General features: G+C 45.1%; 1 protein-coding gene across 1 annotated transcript; it reads right to left on the bottom strand.

Annotated features, from left to right (window-relative positions):
* Window positions 1-6,590: 6,590 nt before the first annotated feature.
* Window positions 6,591-19,543, bottom strand: SMIM17 (small integral membrane protein 17). The gene is made up of 4 exons (XM_027097226.1): window positions 19,540-19,543; window positions 18,395-18,619; window positions 15,723-15,799; window positions 6,591-7,744 (listed from the first exon to the last, which is right to left on the bottom strand). Exons 1-4 carry the CDS (start codon window positions 19,541-19,543, stop codon window positions 7,634-7,636), a joined length of 417 nt encoding a protein of 138 aa, XP_026953027.1. The 3' UTR covers window positions 6,591-7,633.
* Between the last annotated feature and the right edge of the window lie 314 nt (window positions 19,544-19,857).

The following is a 19,857-nucleotide window of genomic DNA, read 5'->3' as shown; positions in this document are numbered from 1 at the left end:
AAAAATTTTACAATTTTTATGGAAACAAAAAAACCCCTGAATAGCCAAAGCAATCTTGAGAAAGAAAAACGGAGCTGGTGGAATCAGGTTCCCCAACTTCAAACTATACCACAAAGCTACAGTAATCAAGACAGTATGGTACTGGCACAAAAACAGAAATATAGATCAATGGTACAGGATAGAAAGCCCAGAGATAAACCCAGACACATATAGTCACCTAGTTTATGACAAAGGAAGCAAGAACATACAATGTAGAAAAGACAGCCTCTTCAATAAGTGGTGCTGGGAAAACTGGACAGCTACATGTAAAAGAATGAAATTAGAACACTACCTAACACCGTACACAAAAATAAACTCCAAATGGATTAAAGACCTAAATGTAAGACCAGACACTATAAAACTCTTAGAGGAAAACATAGGAAAAACACTGTTTGACATAAACCACCGCAAGATCTTTTTTGACCCACCTCTGGGAGTAATGAAAATAAAAACAAAAATAAACAAATGGGACCTAATTAAACTTTAAAGCTCTTGTACAGCAAAGGAAACCATAAACAGGACAAAAAGACAACACTCAGAATGGGAGAAAATATTTGTAAGTGAAACAATGGACAAAGAATTAATCTCCAAAATATAAAAACAGCTCATGGAGCTCAATATCAGAAAAAAAAAACAATTAAAAAATGGGCAGAAGACCTAAATAGACATTTCACCAAAGAAGACATACAGATGGCCAAGAGGCACATGAAAATATGCTCAACATCACTAATTATTAGAGAAATGCAAATCAAAACTACAATGAGGTATCACCTCACGCCAGTCAGAATGGCCATTATCAAAAAATCTAGAAACAGGGACTTCCCTGGTGGCACAGTGGTTAAGAATCCATCTGCCAATGCAGGGACATGGGTTTGAGCCCTGGTCCAGGAAGATCCCACATGCCGCGGAGCAACTAAGCCCGTGCGCCACAACTACTGAGTCTGCACTCTAGAGCCCGTGAGCCACAACCACTGGGCCTGTGTGCCACAGCTACTGAAGCCTGAGCACCTAGAGCCCATGCTCTGCAACAAGAGAAGCCACCGCAATAAGAAGCCTGCGCACCACAACGAAGAGTAGCCCCCCCGGCTCGCCGTAACTAGAGAAAGACCGCGCACAGCAACGAAGACCCAACGCAGCCAATAAATAAATTTTAAAAAATCTAGAAACAATAAATGCTGGAAAGGATGTGGTGAAAAGGGAACCCTCCTGCCCTGTTGGTGGGAATGTAAATTGATACAGCCACTATGGAAAACAGTATGGAGGTTCCTTTAAAAACTAAAAATAGAACTACCATATGACCCAGCAATCCCACTACTGGGCATATACCCTGAGAAAACCATAATTCAAAATGAGTCATGTACCACAATGTTCATTGCAGCTCTATTTACAATAGCCAGGACATGGAGGCAACCTAAGTGTCCATCGACAGATGACTGGATAAAAAGACGTGGCACATATATACAATGGAATATTACTCAGCCATAAAAAGAAACGAAATTGAGTTATTTGTAATGAGGTGGATGGACCTAGGGTCTGTCATACAGAGTGAAATCAGTCAGAAAGAGAAAAACAAATACCGTATGCTAACACATATATATGGAATCTAAAAAAAAAAATGGTACTGATGAACCTAGTGGCAGGGCAGAAATAAAGATGTAGACATAGAGAATGGACTTGAGGACACGGGGGAGGGGAGGGGGAAGCTGGGGAGAAGTGAGAGGAGCATCGACATATATACACTACCAAATGTAAAATAGTTGGCTGGTGGGAAACAGCAGCATAGCACAGGGAGATCAGCTCAGTGCTTTGTGACCACCTAGAGGGGTGGGATAGGGAGGGTGGGAGGGAGGCTCAAGAGGGAGGGGATATGGGGATATATTTATGCATATGGCTGATTCACTTTGTTGTACAACAGAAACTAACACAGTATTGTGAAGCAATTATACTCCAACAAAGATGTGTTTTAAAAAATAATATTGGGGGCTTCCCTGGTGGCGCAGTGGTTGAGAGTCCGCCTGCCGATGCAGGTTCGTGCCCCGGTCTGGGAAGATCCCACTTGCCGCGGAGCGGCTGGGCCCGTGAGCCATGGCCGTTGAGCCTGTGCGTCCGGAGCCTGTGCTCCGCAAAGGGAGAGGCCACAACAGTGAGAGGCCCGTGCTGCACACACACACAAAAATAATAATAATAATGATAATTTTGGTAACATAAAAATATAATACCTAAAATTTTTTAAATAATGAAATTTACCGCATTTTATAACATATATTTGCTTTTAAAATAGTCATGAAAATATGTCTATATGTATATTTTCCAGGTCTAGTTGTTTTTTTTTAACATCTTTATTGGAGTATAATTGCTTTACAATGGTGTGTTAGTTTCTGCTTTATAACAAAGTGAATCAGTTATACATATACATATATCCACATATCTCTTCCCTCTTGCATCTCCCTCCCTCCCACCCTCCCTATTCCACCCCTCTAGGTGGTCAAAAGGCACCAATCTGATCTCCCTGTGCTATGCGGCCGCTTCCCACTAGCTATCTATTCAGGTCTATTTTAAAGTAAATTACAGACATATCTCACTTCACTGGTAAATACCTAAGCCTGCATCTCTAAGAAATAAAGAAAATCTTTGCAACCACAATATTATTATCACATAATGAAATAAATAATTTCTTAATATCAGCCAGTGACCAGTCCATATTTAGATTTCCTTGACCCCCCAAGAAAGGTTGAAAAATTGTTGTAATTTATCAGAAACTGATACGTCAAGCCTCGAAAATAACTCAAGCACAAGTGATCTTCAGCTAAGCCAGGAAGGGAGAGATGCAGACATATAACAAATGGAGACACATCTGCCTCCCAGTCCACCAGCTCCCTCAGCTCCCAGCCCTACAAAAGAAGCTAGTGAGGGGCCTGGGAGGAGAGAATCTGTCTGCCTTTTTTACTTCTGTCCTGGCATTTTCTTCACAGGCCTTGGCACACAGTAGGTCCTGAAGAAACATCAGGTGAATGAATAAATAAGAGAAAACCCCCTGACCTGGCCCTGGTATCCTGTAGGGTCAGGAACCACAGTGTCTGAGTCTTCCCTGTGTTCTAGGTATCACCCAGGCCACAGCACACAGTAGGTCCTGATGAAGTGCCAGGTGACTGAACAGTTGTATATCCCCAGCACCAGCACTTGGAGTCATTCAGAGTCAGGGACCACAGAGTTGGCACTCCCTGTGCCCCAGATATCATGCAACCCAGGCCTTAGCACACAGTAGGTCCTCAGTAGACATGAATGAATAGGTCAGGTAAATGAATGAGTTGGCGAACATCCTCAGCACCACTCCTGCAGCCTTTTACGGTCAGAGACCATGCAATTCGGGTCCATTCCTGTGATCCAAACTTTGCCCAGCCCAGGCCTCAGCACATAGTAGGTCTCCAAGAAGTGCCAGGTGACTGAATGAGTAGTTTATACATCCCAGCGTCAGCCCTGGAGTCATTAAGAATCAGGGACAACAGAGTTGGTTCCTCTGTGTGCCCCAGACATCACTCAGGCCATAGCACACAGTAGGTCCTCAAGAAATACTGAGTGACTGAATGGATAGTCGAAATGCCCAGCCCCAGCCCTAGAGCAATTCAGGGTCATGGACCACACAGAGTCTGGCTCCTCCCTCTGACCTTTGCTCAGTTCAGGCCTATGCACACAGTAGGTGTTCAGTAAATGCCAGGTGAAATGGGTGAATGAGTAAAATGGAACCTAGTTCACAGACATGGTGCTGAGTTCAATGACCCGAGAGAACAGAAGAAACAGGCCCTCAGCAGCTGGAGAGCTGCGGGTCAGCCCCGCCTTGGGTGGGGGTGGGGCTACAGGGCCGTGGGCGGGGCCACAGGACTGTCCACTGAGCCCTCCCACCAAGACTTCAGGGAGAGCCTACCTGGTCCGAGTGCGCAGGCGCAGAGGGCTCCGGCGCCCCTTGAGTCCACAGGCACCAGCCTGTATTCGCTGGGTGAAGGGCTCCCAAGCTGATTTTGACTTCGTGGGGGACTGTGCTGCTCCGGCCTCGCGTGTAGGCTGGTTGGCCGGCTGTGACCTCCTGTCCCTGCCCAGGAGCAGGGATGGGCTGTAGGGATGTGTGTGGCGAGTCTGCCCTGAGTCCCTCCTGCTGCAGTCAGCCCCCAGAGGAAGCAGGAGTTCGTAGACCCTCCTGCTGCAGAAAGAATGGAGCCCCCGCGAGGTCAGAGTCTTGAGTGTCTACAGCTGCAGAAGGAGCTGAGCCCCTGGAGCAGGAGTCATCGAAAATGTTTGTTTCGGAGCTTTTGAAATTTAGGGATACAGATAAGGTCAAGAGGAAGAGAAGTGGACAGTCCATGAACACCATGGTGCTGGATGCTGAAGCCGCTCCCTGGTGGCAGCTTGCAGCAAGCCCACCGACCCCAAAACCACTCTCACAACCGGAATTGCCCATCCTCGGAGTAGGCAGTCTCATGATGAGAATTACAAGCTATGGACCAGCGGCTGGGCATCCCAGCTATTTCCCTATGATTTTAAATTTGCCGTATTTGCCAACTTATTTGACCTATTTCCCCCTCCACCACGTACCCCACATACTATATGCAGATACTACCCTGGGTCCAACATCTCTGTTCCAGGAGGGGACAGAGCAGCTTCAAGCATTTGGGGGAGAGGGTCCAAGAGGCTGGGGCCCCACAAGGTGGTGTGGGTGTAGGAAGGGTTCCTGGGAGACAGAGCCTGATCTCTGCAGCCCTCTCCAATTCAACCTTCCCAAGACCAAGTTTCTCTGGGGAAAGCCACCCGAGTAGGAGGACGCCAGAAAAGAGGCGCATTAATCCGTAATTGTCAGGTGGTGATACAGGCTATAAGGATGATCAGAGTGAACTGCGGATGGCGTGGTCAGGGAAATCCTCTTTAAGGAGGCGAACGTTGGAGCAGAGACCTGTAGGACTGAGGGAGCCACGTGGGCTTATGGGGGAAGAGCATTCCAGGCAGAGGTCCATTCCAGAGCTGGTGCTAAAGTCCTGAGGCTGGTGCACGATGCGCTTGTTGGAACAGCAAAGAGGCCAGTGCAGCTGGAGCAGCAGCTGGAGCAGCGGAGGGAGCAAAAAGCAGAGATGGGGGCGCAGGCGGGTTTGCGTGGGGCTGGACGGCTATTGTGAGGACTTTAGCTTTTACTTGCTGAGGTGTGCATTATACATGGTCTTAATTATGGTTTAATGGGATCTGCCTGGCTGTTGGGTGGAGAACAGAGCATCAGCGGTGCTGGTGGAGACTTTAATCATCCATGAAATGAGGTTCCTGGCATGTGGTAGAGCCCAAATAAATAAGTACTGCTAATATGATTTATATTACTAGCGTCATAATTTTCAATATCTCACAAATGTGATTAAGATTACCAGCTCCGTCTGAGCTAATCACAGTCCCTTGGCCTGGACATCTATGATGGTCTCCACAGGCATCTCCATTCCACTCTTGCCCAGCTGCGCATCGTTCTTCGCCTACTCCTCCAACAGCTTGCTCCTGCCTCAGGCCTCTGCATCCTTTATTGCAAGACTCTGGTCCCTGCAGCCAAGCAGCGACGGGAGGGTGTGTGTGTGTGATGAGAATCTGCCCCGCCTCCTCGTCTTGCCAAGTAGGTGATGGGGGTGGTAGCTATTCTCCCAGCCACATGGAGAAGGAGAAGGAGGTCACCCCCAAAAGGAAGGTAACTAGGAGGTCAGCGGAAAGTCCTCAGCAATATTTTTAGACCTGGAGAACCAGCTCTAAATTTTTTTCCTTATAAATCCATTCTTTACTTGGACAATCCTCTCCTTCCAACTCACTGCTTTTGTTCCAGGAATACTTAATACATTAAAAAAAAAAAAGATATACTACCTCCCCTGCATATTTCTAGTAATTATCTTCCAAGACCCAGGAATCTTTTCCCAACATTTCCAAGAATACCATTCCTGAAAAGAGATATTTTATTTTAAATTATTTTCTGCATTGGTCAATGCCTTTTACAAATAACTTCTTTAACACAGCTTACATATCCTCATTTACATATTCAGTCATCACAACAGTTCATTCCAGCTCTAAATGAAGCCGATTTCATCCTGAACTTTGGTGTAAGTGAATCTATAATGAATCTCTTTGCTTGAGTTCATTTGAATTGAGACTCTCCTATTTGCAACCAATAAAATACTAATGAATGAAACAGCTGAGGCTTGTGTTTCTTTCTTTTAAGGGCCAGTTGTTGGCTTGTTGGGTGCAATCATCCAGAGAGGGGAATGGAGAGAGAGAGAGAAGCCCATACTTCTCCTGCCCTGATTTCTCTAGCAAACTCAGGGGAGGCCACTGAAAGTCCTATTAAAACAAAATAACTGGGCTTCCCTGGTGGCGCAGTGGTTGAGAGTCCGCCTGCCGATGCAGGGGACACGGGTTCGTGCCCCAGTCTGGGAGGATCCCACATGCTGCGGAGCGACTGGGCCCGTGAGCCGTGGCCGCTGAGCCTGCGCGTCCAGTGCCTGTGCTCCACAACAGGAGAGGCCACAACAGTGAGAGGCCCGCATAGGGCAAAAATAAATAAATAAATAAATAAATAATAAACCCAATACATGTTAAAGGAAAACAAATTATAAACTAGAGAAATAATGGACATAAATAAATCCTAGTGATGGTTCTTCAGAAAGTTAATAATAAACTAGATAAAACTTTGACAAATCTAATAACCACAAACCGAAGTTGAAAGGCAGAAAGGGGACAGAATAAAATAAAGAGAAGATTTTGTTTAATTATAAAATACTGTGCACAAATAAGCTAATCATCTGGGGGGGGGGACGCTTAGTGGAATGAAGCATAGCCTAGGGGATAAGAGAACACTGTAAATCATAAAAATTAATGGAGTAAAAAGTATTCATAAGCTAATAACATGAGAAGAAATGGAGAAAGCCATCCAAGAACTCACTGAAACTTCCCCTCCATAGCTCTAGGACCTGATTACTTTGCTGGTGAATTCTTTCAAAATGTCAAGGAATTGATACTTCTCAAGCTACAGAAAGTATTCGAAAGCACAGAAAAAGGTTAAACTTTACTCAAGTCCTTCCATGATGCAAGCTTAGCCACGATACCAAAACTTAACAAAGATAGCACCAGTCTTACATAAGAAGATAGAGGCAAGAATCTTACAGAAAATATCAAGAAATAGAATTCAATATCTGAAAAGACTGCTGTACCACCATCCTAAGAATGCAAAGATGATTTGTAATTAAGAAATCTACCAGATTTTATCGCTCCTAAGTTGCACGTGTTCACCTTCTCTGAAGTCAGGATGCATCTTCCACTTGGTGGCATCTTACATTTAAGTAGCATTTTTTTTCTTTCTCAGGGGTATACAAAGTAATGCATGTTTTACAATCGATGATGTCTTAAGGTCAGTGAAATACAGTAATTCAAAACCTCACACAAAATGGTTAAATACAAAAGAAAAATCATCTCAATGGATGTTTAAAAGGCATTTGATAATATTCAAGACCTGTTCCTGATTTTTAATCAGGTCTCTTCCTTAACATGACACAGGGCATCTATTTCTAAACAATAGCCACTTTTATAGTTAAATGTGAAACATCATAGGCATCCCTGTTAAAACCAGGAACAAATAAAGCACACACACTACCAAGACTATGGTCATTTGTTGCGGAGCTTTTGACCACTCCACAAAGCTCTGAAACACACACACAAAAAAAAAAAAAGAAGAAAGAAAAACTATAAATATCAGAGGGGGAGCCACCATTGTCACGTGCAAGAAAATGGGATTACAGGATTGGGAATGAGACAGTGTATCAGCTGTAAAGCCGTTTGAATTAAAAACTACAAACTATAGCACAGGGAACTATCCTCAATATCTCATAATAACCTATAATGGAAAAGAATCTGAAAAAGAAAATTTATGTATATGTATAACTAATCACTTTGCTGTACACTTGAAACTAACACAACATTGTAAATTAACTATACCTCAATAAAAACAAATAAAAAAGTATACAACAAAGTGATCAGATATAAATATACAAAAGTAAGTACTATACCTATGTCCTAGCAGAGGAAATATCAGAAAGATGATACATGTGGTGAAAATTTCAAAATGATATAAAAATTCTCACAGTTTCAAATACCACCTGTACTCTAATGATCTTCACATGTACGTGTGTGTGTGTGTTTTTCTTGACCCAACCCCTCTCTTAAATTCCTGACATAAATCTCACTGTATACCTGCCATCTCCGCTTGAATATCTCATGGGCATCTTAAACTTTACATTTCCCAAATATCCCTCCCCACTGGCCAAAAAAATACGTCCTCTTGCAGTTTTCCCCCAGTCTACCCCTCAGGTCCCTCCAGGCATCCAACTGTGGCACCCTTGACTCCTGTCTCTCAATACCCACCTCCAACCCACCAGCCAATGCTGTTGGCTTCACCTTCCAAATACATCCAGACGCTGACCACTTCCATCCACTCCCCCCAGTACCACCACACCGGTCAAAGTCACCATCACTCTTGTTTCTTTCTTTGTTTTAATTCAATTTCAGAGTTTATTTTATGGGAAACTGTACCACTATCTTACACCATACTGCCATATTAACTCAACATGGACTACAGACTTGAATGTAAAACTTAAAACCACAAAACTCATGGAAGAAACATAAGGCAATGGTTCCTTCATATTGGTCTTGGCAATGATTTTTTTTTTTTATATGACAACAGAAGCACAAGCAACAAAAATAAACAAGTGGGACTACATCAAACAAAAATGCTTCTGCACAGCAAAGGAAACTATCAACAAAAGGGCAAACTATTGAATGGGAGAAAATATTTGTAAATCATACATCTGACAAAAAGTTAATATCCAAAACATATGAAGAACTCATGCAACTAAATACCAAAAAACAAAACAAAACAAAAAAACCTCCAAACAATTGGGTTAAAAACTGGGCACTCTTGTTTCTTATCCTGACACTCCCCTCACCCCCAATTTCTTTTGTATGCGTCAGCCAGAGCGATCCCTCCAAAGCTAAAGTCACTCTGCCCCAGCCACTCTCACCTCCAAGCTTTGCAGTTATGCTTTCTCCTGCCTGGATATCTCCGCCACATCTTCCAGCTCCACATTTTCCACCACATCTTTAGAAACCCCCACCCATACCACTCTGTATAGAACAGCATCCCCCAATACCTCCCCACGGTAGACCACCCATCTGCCCTCCCCAGCTCTCTTTCTCCCGTGTCCAGAGAGGGCAGAGATTTTAGTTTGCTCGTGGCTGTATCTCCAGTGCCTGACCCAGAGTCCAAGTTTATAAATATTTCTCAAATGAATGAATGAATGGAAAGACAGGGACTTCCCTGGCGGTCCAGTGGTTAGGACTCTGTGCTTCCACTGCAGGGGGCACGGGTTTGATCCCTGGACTAAGATCCCGCATGCTGCATGGCACGGTCCCCCCCCAAAAAGGACATACCACAACGAAGGATGGGAAGACAAAATGTTTAAAACGGTGACAATTCTTCTGCAAAATAACGATGAGTTAAATGCAATTGCTATTAAAATATCTGGGAAGTTTTGGGAACGGGCATGAATGAGTTATCTGGAAAGCTAGGCAGTGGTAAACATTAAAAAAATTCTGTTAAAGGAGAGAAATGAAGGGGACACGTACTATGAGATGTTAAAGCATGTTATAAACCATTAATGGGATTCACATCTCTAATCTTCGGGAAAGGACCAATTCCTCCCTCTAGCTTGCTCTCCCCCACTGGATGCCACCTCCTTCCTTTTACAACCTGGAGAGAATAACCCACGTTAGCAGTTCCCAAACCTGGCAGAGCATCAGAAACCTCCTGGGGGAGTTTTTCACATATTTTGGTCTCCACCGTGGGAATTTCGGATTCAGTGGATCTACATTCAGAGATCTTATGAAGTCCCTAATAATCCACGCTCCAGAAAATGAAGCCAACTGGATAAACATTCATTCTCCTGTGGCAACAAAAACAAGGATAACCTAACAATTCAGCTGTTGAGGAAATGGGCATGACACAACTGCAGTATAGAATATTCGGCAGCTGTAAAACGTAATTTTTAAAAAGGATGAAAGTGATCAGGATGGAAAGTTATCCAGACGATATTGTTGTGAAAACACCAAATGGCAGAATAATAATCTTGCTATAATTTCCTTTTTCGGGGGTTAAGAAATATATGTCATTTACTGTAGGACTCTATTTATATGAAGGCAAAATGAATCTATGCAACCAGAAATCAGAACTGGGATGAGGGAGTGAGTCAGACTGGAAAGGAAGATGAAGGCATTTTCTAGGATGATGGCAGGTTGGTTACACAAGCATATATGTGTGTGTCGACACTTACTGACATGTGCATTTTATTGGAAATACTTATGCCTCCTTTTTTTTTTTTGGCTGTGCTGCGCGGCATGCGGGATCTCAATTTCCCCGACCAGGGATCTAACCCGTGTCCCCTGCAGTGGAAGCACAGAGTCTTAAACACTGGACCACCAAGGAAGTCCCAGGTATGCCTCCATTTTTAAAAAGCAGAGTATAAATTCAGGAAAATGTAAAAAAAAAGTTTTAAAAAAGAAGAAAAGGTAGTTAATATGGCTCATCTGAAATCCAAAAATTTTACACATACACACACGCACACGACACCACACGTAATGGACCCGTCAGTGCCTCACTTAGTTCCTCTTTGTTTCTCCTCCAGCTGCTGTGAGTGTTGGCTGCTAACCTGATAGTTTATGGTTTATATTTATGGTTGCCCCCTTTCTCCTAAGAAATGCCCTTTGCTAAGAGGAGCCACCTCTCTAGAGAGTTACCTAGAAGGTTACACTCACTGTCCACAACCAGCGATGGGAGATAAAAGCCTCCCCACTGGCTCAGAGAAGGACTGGTACTATTCGCACTCCAGAGCTCCCTGTGGGATCAGACTGAAGCCGGACCTCAGTTAAACCCATATAATATTTGCCTCACTCCCTCTCCTCCTTCCCAGCCTCCCTCACCCCTTATGGGTTCTACCCAAGAACACACTTCCTCAATAAATCCCTTGCACAAGAATCCTAGTTCAGTCTCATCTTCCAGGGAAAAAAATGCCTGCAAGGAAACGGGACAACCTTCTAAAAACATTCTGTTGAAGTATAATATGCAAAGAGAAAATTGCATGTATCCTACAAGCGTGATGAATCTCCGGAAGGTGAATCGTGTAACTGGCACCCAGAAGAAGAAGCAGATCATTATCAGCACCCCAAAATGTCCCCCTCTCATGCTCCCTCATTTACCCCACCTCGAAGGGAACCAGTATCTGGATTTCTAATGTTGTAGATGAGTTTTGCTTTTATAGCAACTTTTACCAAGTCTATTTCTTTCCTTACCTCATACTCTGAGAAGGTTTGCATTTGTGACACATGCTTGTATTTTATGGTATGGGAGTGATGGGACTATTTTTTCCTCCCTGCTTTCCTATGTCTGGGGCCATAGAGTGGGAATTTCTGCCTCTTAGAAATGTCAGGGGACTTCCCTGGTGGTCCAGTGGTTAGGACTTCACCTTCCAATGCAGGGGGTGTGGGTTCTATCCCTGGTCGGGGACCTGGGATACCACATGCTTTTCGGCCAGGAAGCCAAGGCATAGAACAGAGGCAGTATTGTAACAAATTCAATAAAGACTAAAAATGGTCCACATCAAAAAAAAAAATCTTAAAAAACACGAAGAAATATCAGGGTGCTTCCCTGGGTGGTGCAGTGGTTGGGAATCTGTCTGCCAATGCAGGGGACATGGGTTCGAGCCCTGGTCCGGGAAGATCCCACATGCCGCAGAGCAACTAAGCCCATGTGCCACAACTACTGAGTCCGTGCACCACAACTACTGAACCTGCACTCTAGAGCCCATGTGCCACAACTACTGAAGCCTGCACGCCTACAGCCCGTGCTCCGCAACAAGAGAAGCCACCACAATGAGAAGCCCCCGCACCACAACGAAGAGTAGTCCCCGCTCGCTGCAACTAGAGAAAGCCCACGCACAGCAACGAAGACCCAATGCAGCCAAAAATAAAATAAGTAAAATAAATTTAAAAAAAAGAAATATTAGGAAAGTAACTCCTTTCCTCCCCTCCATTCCTTCACTCACTCCTCCCCACCTGAGGGGTGGAGGGACATAATTGAGTAGTGGGATGGGGAGAAGCCCTCACCCCTTATCCCCAGTCCTCTCTTGGGGGAGGATAAAGTCCCCAGACAGACAGGATACTTTAGTGGTTAAGAAAGGCACAGGATTCAAATCCCACCCCTACCACTTACAAGCTGGGTGCTCTGGGGAAAGTGTACTTGACCTCTCTGTGCCTTAGTTTCCCTGTCTGTAAAATACAATTGTAACGGATCCCACATCAAGAACTATTAAGAGAATCAAATAAATTGAGTTAGCCCCATGGTGAGGGCTGTGCAGCCTGCCTCTTATTGATATTAAAGGTCTCTGGTCCCATATGGCCTGATCTTCTCTTTTGTTTTTTGGAAGGGGGCCACCTATAGGAAGGAGGCTGAGTCCATGCAGAAAGGTCAGCTGGGTCAGGACCCACCGCCCACCCCTGCCGGGTTCCAGCCTGTGCTCCATCAATGTTGGTTGAATGAGCCATGACGGAGTGAATGAGTGAATGAATGAATGATGTCACAGAGGTCTCTGGGCACCTCCCCCACCCTAACTTCATCTTAAAGGGAGGGAAACCATACTAACTACTTCACAGGGCTCATGAATTAATAATGAGAGCTAGTGAGTGTCAAGTTAATAACAAGAACCACCCAAGACATGGAAGCAACCTAAATGTCCATCAACAGAGGAATGGATAAAGAAGATGTGGTACATATACACAATGGAATATTACTCAGCCATAAAAAAGAATGAAATAATGCCATTTGCAGCAACATGGATGGACCTGGAGATGATCATACTAAGTGAAGTAAGTCAGACAGAGAAAGACAAATATCATATGATATTGCTTTTATGTGGAATCTAAAAAAATGATGAAAATAAACTTATTTGCAAAACAGAAATAGAGTCACAGATGTAGAAAACAAACTTATGGTTACCAAAGGGGAAAGGGGAGGGGAGAGATAAATTAGGAGTCGGGGATTAACATACACACTATACTGCATACAAAATAGATAACTAATAAAGACCTACTGTCTAGCACAGGGAACTCAATATTCTGTAATAACCTATATGGGGAAAGAATCTAAAAAAGAATGAAAATATGTACATGTATAACTGATTCATTCTGCTGTACACCTGAAACTAACACAACATTGTAAATCAACTCTACTCCAATAAAAAATTTTTTTAAAAAAATGTAAAATAAAATAACAAGAACCACTTAGAATCATGTCAGTCCCATAATACGTGTGACATCAGTGCGTGTCTTACCTGGATCACTTCCAACCAGCTGGAGGTTCCTGACTGGTTTCTACACCTCTGCCTCTCCCTCTGCCTCATCCAATCTCCCTTCCTTCCACAGAGGCCAACAGAGTGGTTTCTGTAGATCCCCAAATCCCCAGAGGCTCCCCACTGCCTACAAGATACACCTGGGGACTTCCCTGGCGGTCCAGTGGTTAAGACTGCCCTTCCACTGCAGGGAGTGAGGGTTCCACCCCTGGTTGGGGAACTAAGATCCCACATGCTGTGTGGCCAAATAAATAAATAAATAAAAATAAAAACCCTTCTTTAAAATTAAAAAAAAAAGATACACCCAACCTCCTTGGCGTGGAACTCAGCAGCGAGAGGGTCCTGTGAAACGTAAGCTGGAACCTTCTCTGCCTTACAGTAGCCACCCAACTCAGAGTGAAAGCCAACATTTTAGTATGGTTGACAATACCCTACATCATACACCCCCATCACCACTATGACCTCATATCCTACTATTCCTTTCCACTCTTCTCCAGCCAACCAACACCCCCCAGCCCCGCTGTTCCTCACGCATTCCAGGCGCACTCCTACCTCAGGGCCTTTGCACTTGCTGTACTCTCTCTGCCCAGAACCTCTCCCCACCAGATATATCTGCCAGTCTCACTCCCCACCTCCTTCAGGTCTGTACTCCAATAGCACCCTCTCAGGGGTACTTCCTTGACAATCTTCTTAAAATAGCAACTTTTACCCTCACCTTGTATGCCCATAACTCTGCTTAATTTTTCTCCATAGCACTTATTACCATCCAGCATGAAGTATAGGTTAGCTACTCATTTTGCTGATTGTCTGTCTACCTCGGTGACTGTGAACCCATGAAAAGAGGAGCCATCGCTCTCCCATTCACTGTTGCACCCTCATTGCCTTGAACACTGCCTGGCACATAGTAGGTGCACAACAAATAGTTATGGACTGAATGAATGATCTCATCCCAGTCCCTGCTATGCCCCTAACTCCAGTGTTCCCCCAAATGTGCCTTATTACATCATGTCTCCGTCTTTGCACATGCTGTTTCCTCCCCTGCTCTGCTTGGGAAATTACTCATCCCTAAAATCTCAGGTATGGTGTCTCTTGGGTATTCAAGAATAAACCTCCTGGACCACAGAGTTACTTTCTTCTCCTATTGAGGTATCTCACATGCAGCCAGCACTTATTTCTACACTATCATGGTTGGTTGTTCAGCTTGCCTCCCCCCACCTTGTGTCAATAAACCTTTTTCTGGCTTGAGCCAGTCCAAGTTGGATTTCTGATATACAATTGGCAGATGGGACCCTCATGTGTTGCCAAGAGTGGTTATGTGGTTTTTTCCTAATGTATAAGATAAATATGTAAATAAAAGAACCACTGTTATTATTTCACATGTTGATGTCTTATGCCCCCCACAGAAAACACTAGGTATTTCAGTGAAAGGAATGTGCTTGATAACTCTTTTTGGTTTTATTTGAAGTACTTGGATTAAAACCCAGTAGGTAGTTAGTGGTTGGATGGTTGGATGGTTGGATGGATGGATGAGTAGGCATATGGGTGGATGAATAGTAGCCACATCCTTCCAACAGCCAACAGGTAGTACATAGATGAATGCGTGGGTAGATAGATGAGTGGATAGAGGGATGGATGAGTGGGTGGGTTGAATGGATGGAGTGGTTGCATATGGATGAATGGGCAGATGATTGGGTATATAGATAACTGGATATATGGATGGATGGAATGGGTGTGTGGATGAGTAGGTAAATGAAAGGCTGGGTGGATGAATCAGAGGACAGATGAATGGATGGTGGATGTTTAATGGGTAAATGGATGAATGGATAGGTAGAAGGGTGAGTAGTTGGGAGGGTCGATGGATGGATGAATAAGTCAACAGACAGATGACCTCACATGGATGGATGGGTATATGGGTGAGTAGACAGATGGATGCTTAGGTGAATAAATGAGAGGACAGAAAAATGAATGGTCGATTTATGAAGGATTTATGAGTGAAGGGTTGGCGGGTACACATGAGTGGAGTTACCCCCACCACCTGAGACCCTCCACTCCATGTCTGACTACCATGGAATATGTCCTGTTTCCCATGGGAGACCTCTTGGGGCTCACATCCCCAAACAGACTTTTGTGGGGCAGGGAAATCCCAAGCTGAGGAAGGGAGTGTGACAACCCACTGAGATCTGCAGAGTGGGGCATCATCAAAAGAGGAAGGAATCGCCAGCTTACCTGGGAGTCCTCTGACTCATCGTCTTCCTCCACCGAGCTCCACTCCTGGGGATGCCCAGTCTCGGGAGAAGGTAGGTCTGGGTGAGGGGAGGAATGGAGGAGAAAGGAGTCATGAGTGAGTGACCAGGCCAGCTGGATGGGTTCTGCTTTCTTCCTGTCTGCCAACTCTCTTCTGCTGATATCCTAAAACACACACACACACACACACACACACACACACACACTGCCCATGTGGTTCAGGTGGGGTGGAGAGAAGGAGAGACCTGAATTCTGATCCCATTTCTGTCAGTAACTACCTGGGAGACTTAAAGCGAGTCACCTGATGTGATCCACCACCTGAGCCTCTATTCCCTCACCTGTCAAATGGGTACAATAGTTCCTTCTCTACAGGCCTCTGGCAAAAACTGAGTGAGAAAGCAGAAGAAAAAGCCACAGAGTTAAACCAGGAGGAACAAGGCTTCCCCAGGTTCCAGCCTCCAGTGAAGAAATCTCCCCATATTCGAACCTCAACATCCTTCTCACTCCTCAACTCGATAGAACCATTTTCCACTCTTTCTGCACCCAGGTCCTGCTGGGAGCCCCAAACCTCCTCCTCACTGCCAGAACTGACATTTCTATTTCCCACAACTTCTGTCCCAGATCTGCTCGTCTCCTGTGGAAGGAAGGAGCCTTTCCTAGTAGAAGGTCCAGCCCCCATTCTCCTGTGGGGGTGCCTTTCAGGTGTCCCCATCTCAGCAAATGGCACCACTCTTCGCCAGGTGTTTGGGCCAAAATCCCAGGGGTCACCCTTGATATCTCTTTGTTCCTCCCCTGTCCACTCCTGGACAGTTGCAGGAATCTCCCAACTGGCCTCCCAGCTTCTACTCTTGACCTCCTAATCCTACGGTTCATTCTCACACGCAGCTGGATGCAGAGTTTCTCAACCTGGGCACTGCTGGCATTTCAGGCTGCGAAATCCCTGTGGTGGGGGCTGGGGGGGCAGGGGGGTGTCTGTTCTGTGCACTGTAGGACACTAAGCAGCGTTGCTGGCCTCCACCCACAAGATGGCAGCAGCATTTCCCCAGTTCTGATAATTCAAGATCTCTTATGTTGCCTGGGGAGGACAGTGGGGTATAACATTGCCCCCAGTTGAGAACTAGTGATTTAGAAGAATCTTTTGAAATACAAATGAGATCCTGTCTTCTCCTCTTCAAAACCTTCCAGTGCTCTCCCAATACTCAAGTAACACGCAAACTCCTTGCCAAGGTCGACAAGATGCCCCATCACTGGTCCCAGCTGATCTCTATCATTTTCCCCTCCCATCTCCCTGCTCTGTTCCCCGTGGTCTCCTTGAACACAGCAAGCTTGCTGCCAATGTGGGGTCGTGCACGTGCAGCTCTGGCTGCCCTTGAAGCTGTTCCCCCATCCTTGGAACAACTGATCCTTCTTGTGCTTCTCCCACCTTCCCCAATCACACTGTCACACCCCACCAATCATCCTGTTTTACTGTCTCCATAGGTCTCGTCAGACATGATTTTTCTCTTTATTTTGTAACTTCTTTCTTTAGTGCCTGTTTTCTCCTCTAGAATTGGAGCTTGGGACTTCTCTGGTGGTCCAGTGGTTAAGAATCCACCTCCCAATGCAGAGGACGCAGGTTCGATCTCCGGTCAGGGAACTAAGATCCCACATGCCGCAGGGCAACTAAGCCCGTGTGCCGCAACTACTGAGTCCCTGTGCCACAACTAGAGAGAAGCCCGCATGCCATAGGAGAGCCTGCGTGCCACAATGAAAGATCGCGCATGATGCAACTAGGACCCAATGCAGCCAGAAATAAATAAATAAATATTAAAAGAAAAAAGAATCGGAGCTCTACAAAGCCATCTTGTTCACGGCAAGACCCTAAAGCCTGGCACATAGTAGGTGCTTGTGATAGATTTTTGCCCCCAGTGGCCTCCAGCTTGTTCTCAGCTCCCTGTGTCCACACCCTTGGGCTGCCCTCCCCACTCTGCCCCACTGATTCTGAGCTTGACCATACGGCTTATTTCGACCAATGGCCGGTGAAGAGCTGGGTTGCCAGTGGAGGCTAAAAAAGTGCTTGTGACATGGGGTTTTCCCTTGCTTTCTGGTCCCAAGAACTCTGCAACCACCCCCGTGAGAATAAGCCTGGGCTAGCCTGCTGGAGACACATGGTTTTAAGTCAGCAAATTTGATTATGGACTGGGTGTTTGATAATATCAAGGATTTCTCGACGGTTTTGTTGAGTGTGGAAGTGGCCTTATGAATAGGTAAGAAAATGTCCATCTTATTATTTTTTAGAGATGTTTTTGTAGTATGCAGGGGTGTATTGATGGGATGGCTGAAATTTACTTTAAAATCAGCTAGACACACCAGTAAAGCCATCTTAGATGAACAAGCTGCCCTTCAGCTCACTGCAGCTGCACTGCGGGAGCCGACACAGGCAAGGGCAACAGAACTGTCCCCTGAGGCCACATACATTGCCAACCCACAGAATTGTTAGCAGCTAAATGACTGTTGCTTTAAGCCACTCAGTTTGGGGCTCACTTGTTACACAGCAGAAGCTGACTGACACAAGGCTCCATAAAACTGTGTTGAAAGGAGCAAAGGAATGAAGTCATGTCTTTCCCTAGGCTCTGCCATGACCTCCCCCCCTCCACAGGACCCCTGTCCCTCACCTTTCTTGTCACTGTCACAGCCAGAGGCCGCAACCTCCACAGCCATGCAGTCCTTGGTGAGGGAAGCACGCTTCTCCCAGGCCCTGCCCTCCTGAGACAGCAGCCCCTGCATCTTCTCAGGCCTGAGACTGCATCTCTCCAGGAGGCTCAACTTTAAAGGCAGGTTTCTTCTCCTCTCCCCAGTCCAGGGTTCTGTTGGGTTTCCCAGGGAACAGGATTCAGAACCTGAGGACAGACAGACATTTAGTCACTCAACAAATACTTACAGAGTGCCAGCCCTGTGTCAGGCATGATTCCTAGGTGCCAGAGATACAGCAGTGAGGGAAGCAAAGCTCCTTTCCCTCTTGGGGTTTACATTCTAGTGGGAGGAGAGAGACAGACAGCATGCCAAATGACAGCACGCACACACATACACACATTCCACAACCCAAAGCATAGAGCTAGAAGTTTTTAGGAAAAGAGAGTTACCCCCATAATCCCTGTAGCTACAGAGAGAAGGACCCTACTCTTCCCTCCAGCCCCCTATAGCATGACTTTCTCCTCTGTTGTCATTAAGAAGAAGAAGGAGGAGGAGAAGGATTTGCCAAATAAGGGTTAAAAAATCCAATTTAAAATTAAATATTCTTTAGGGCTTCCCTGGTGGTGCAGTGGTTAAGAATCTGCCTGTCAATGGAGGGGATATGAGTTCGAGCCCTTGTCCAGGAAAACCCCACGTGCCGTAGAGAAACTAAGCCCGTGCACCACAACTACTGAGCCTGTGCTCTAGAGCCTGCGAGCCACAACTACTGAGCCCACTTGCCACAACTACCAAAGCCAGCGCGCCTAAAGCCCGTGCTCTGAATCGAGAAGCCACCGCAATGAGAAGCCCGTGCACCGCAACGAAGAGTAGCCCCCACTAGCTGCAACCAGAGAAAGCCTGCTTGCATTAATGAAGACCCAACGCAGCCAAAAATAAATAAATAGATAAATTTATTTTTTAAAAGTTAAATATTCTTCAATATTCTCATTCTATATCTTGTCAACTTGAAATTCAGGAGGCTGTTTGCAGGAAGCTATCTGAACTAAAATACCTTGACATATAACCATTTACCTTGAGACTCTAAAGCTGGTTTCATGTTCTTGTTCTAGGACACTGTATGTATTACCCATGTTGCATGATATAACCCACTGACTGTCCTCGTGAATAGTATTTTTTTTTAAGGAGTACGTTCTCCTGGTGTGAATGAAAAAGCTTTTGTAAGTGTGGTCTTCCTTGCTTAGGTTTATGCAAACAGAAACTTTTATCGGATTTTAAAACCACAGAGCACATACTCTAGATTTAAAGGGAAGTTAGTGACTCAACAATCAAATGTATGTGGGGACCATGTTTGGAGTCAGACTCAAGGAAACCTGCTGTGAAGAAAAAAATTATTTTTTAGACACTCAAGGAAATTTGATTATGGACTGGGTGTTTGATAATATCA

Source organism: Aethalodelphis obliquidens, unplaced genomic scaffold, assembly GCF_003676395.1.
Source record: "Aethalodelphis obliquidens isolate GAN/ISIS:26980383/991018 unplaced genomic scaffold, ASM367639v1 scaffold113, whole genome shotgun sequence".
Classification (NCBI taxonomy): domain Eukaryota; kingdom Metazoa; phylum Chordata; class Mammalia; order Artiodactyla; family Delphinidae; genus Aethalodelphis; species Aethalodelphis obliquidens.
Note: the sequence above shows the minus strand (reverse complement) of the source record. Positions and strands in the feature narration are given on the sequence as shown.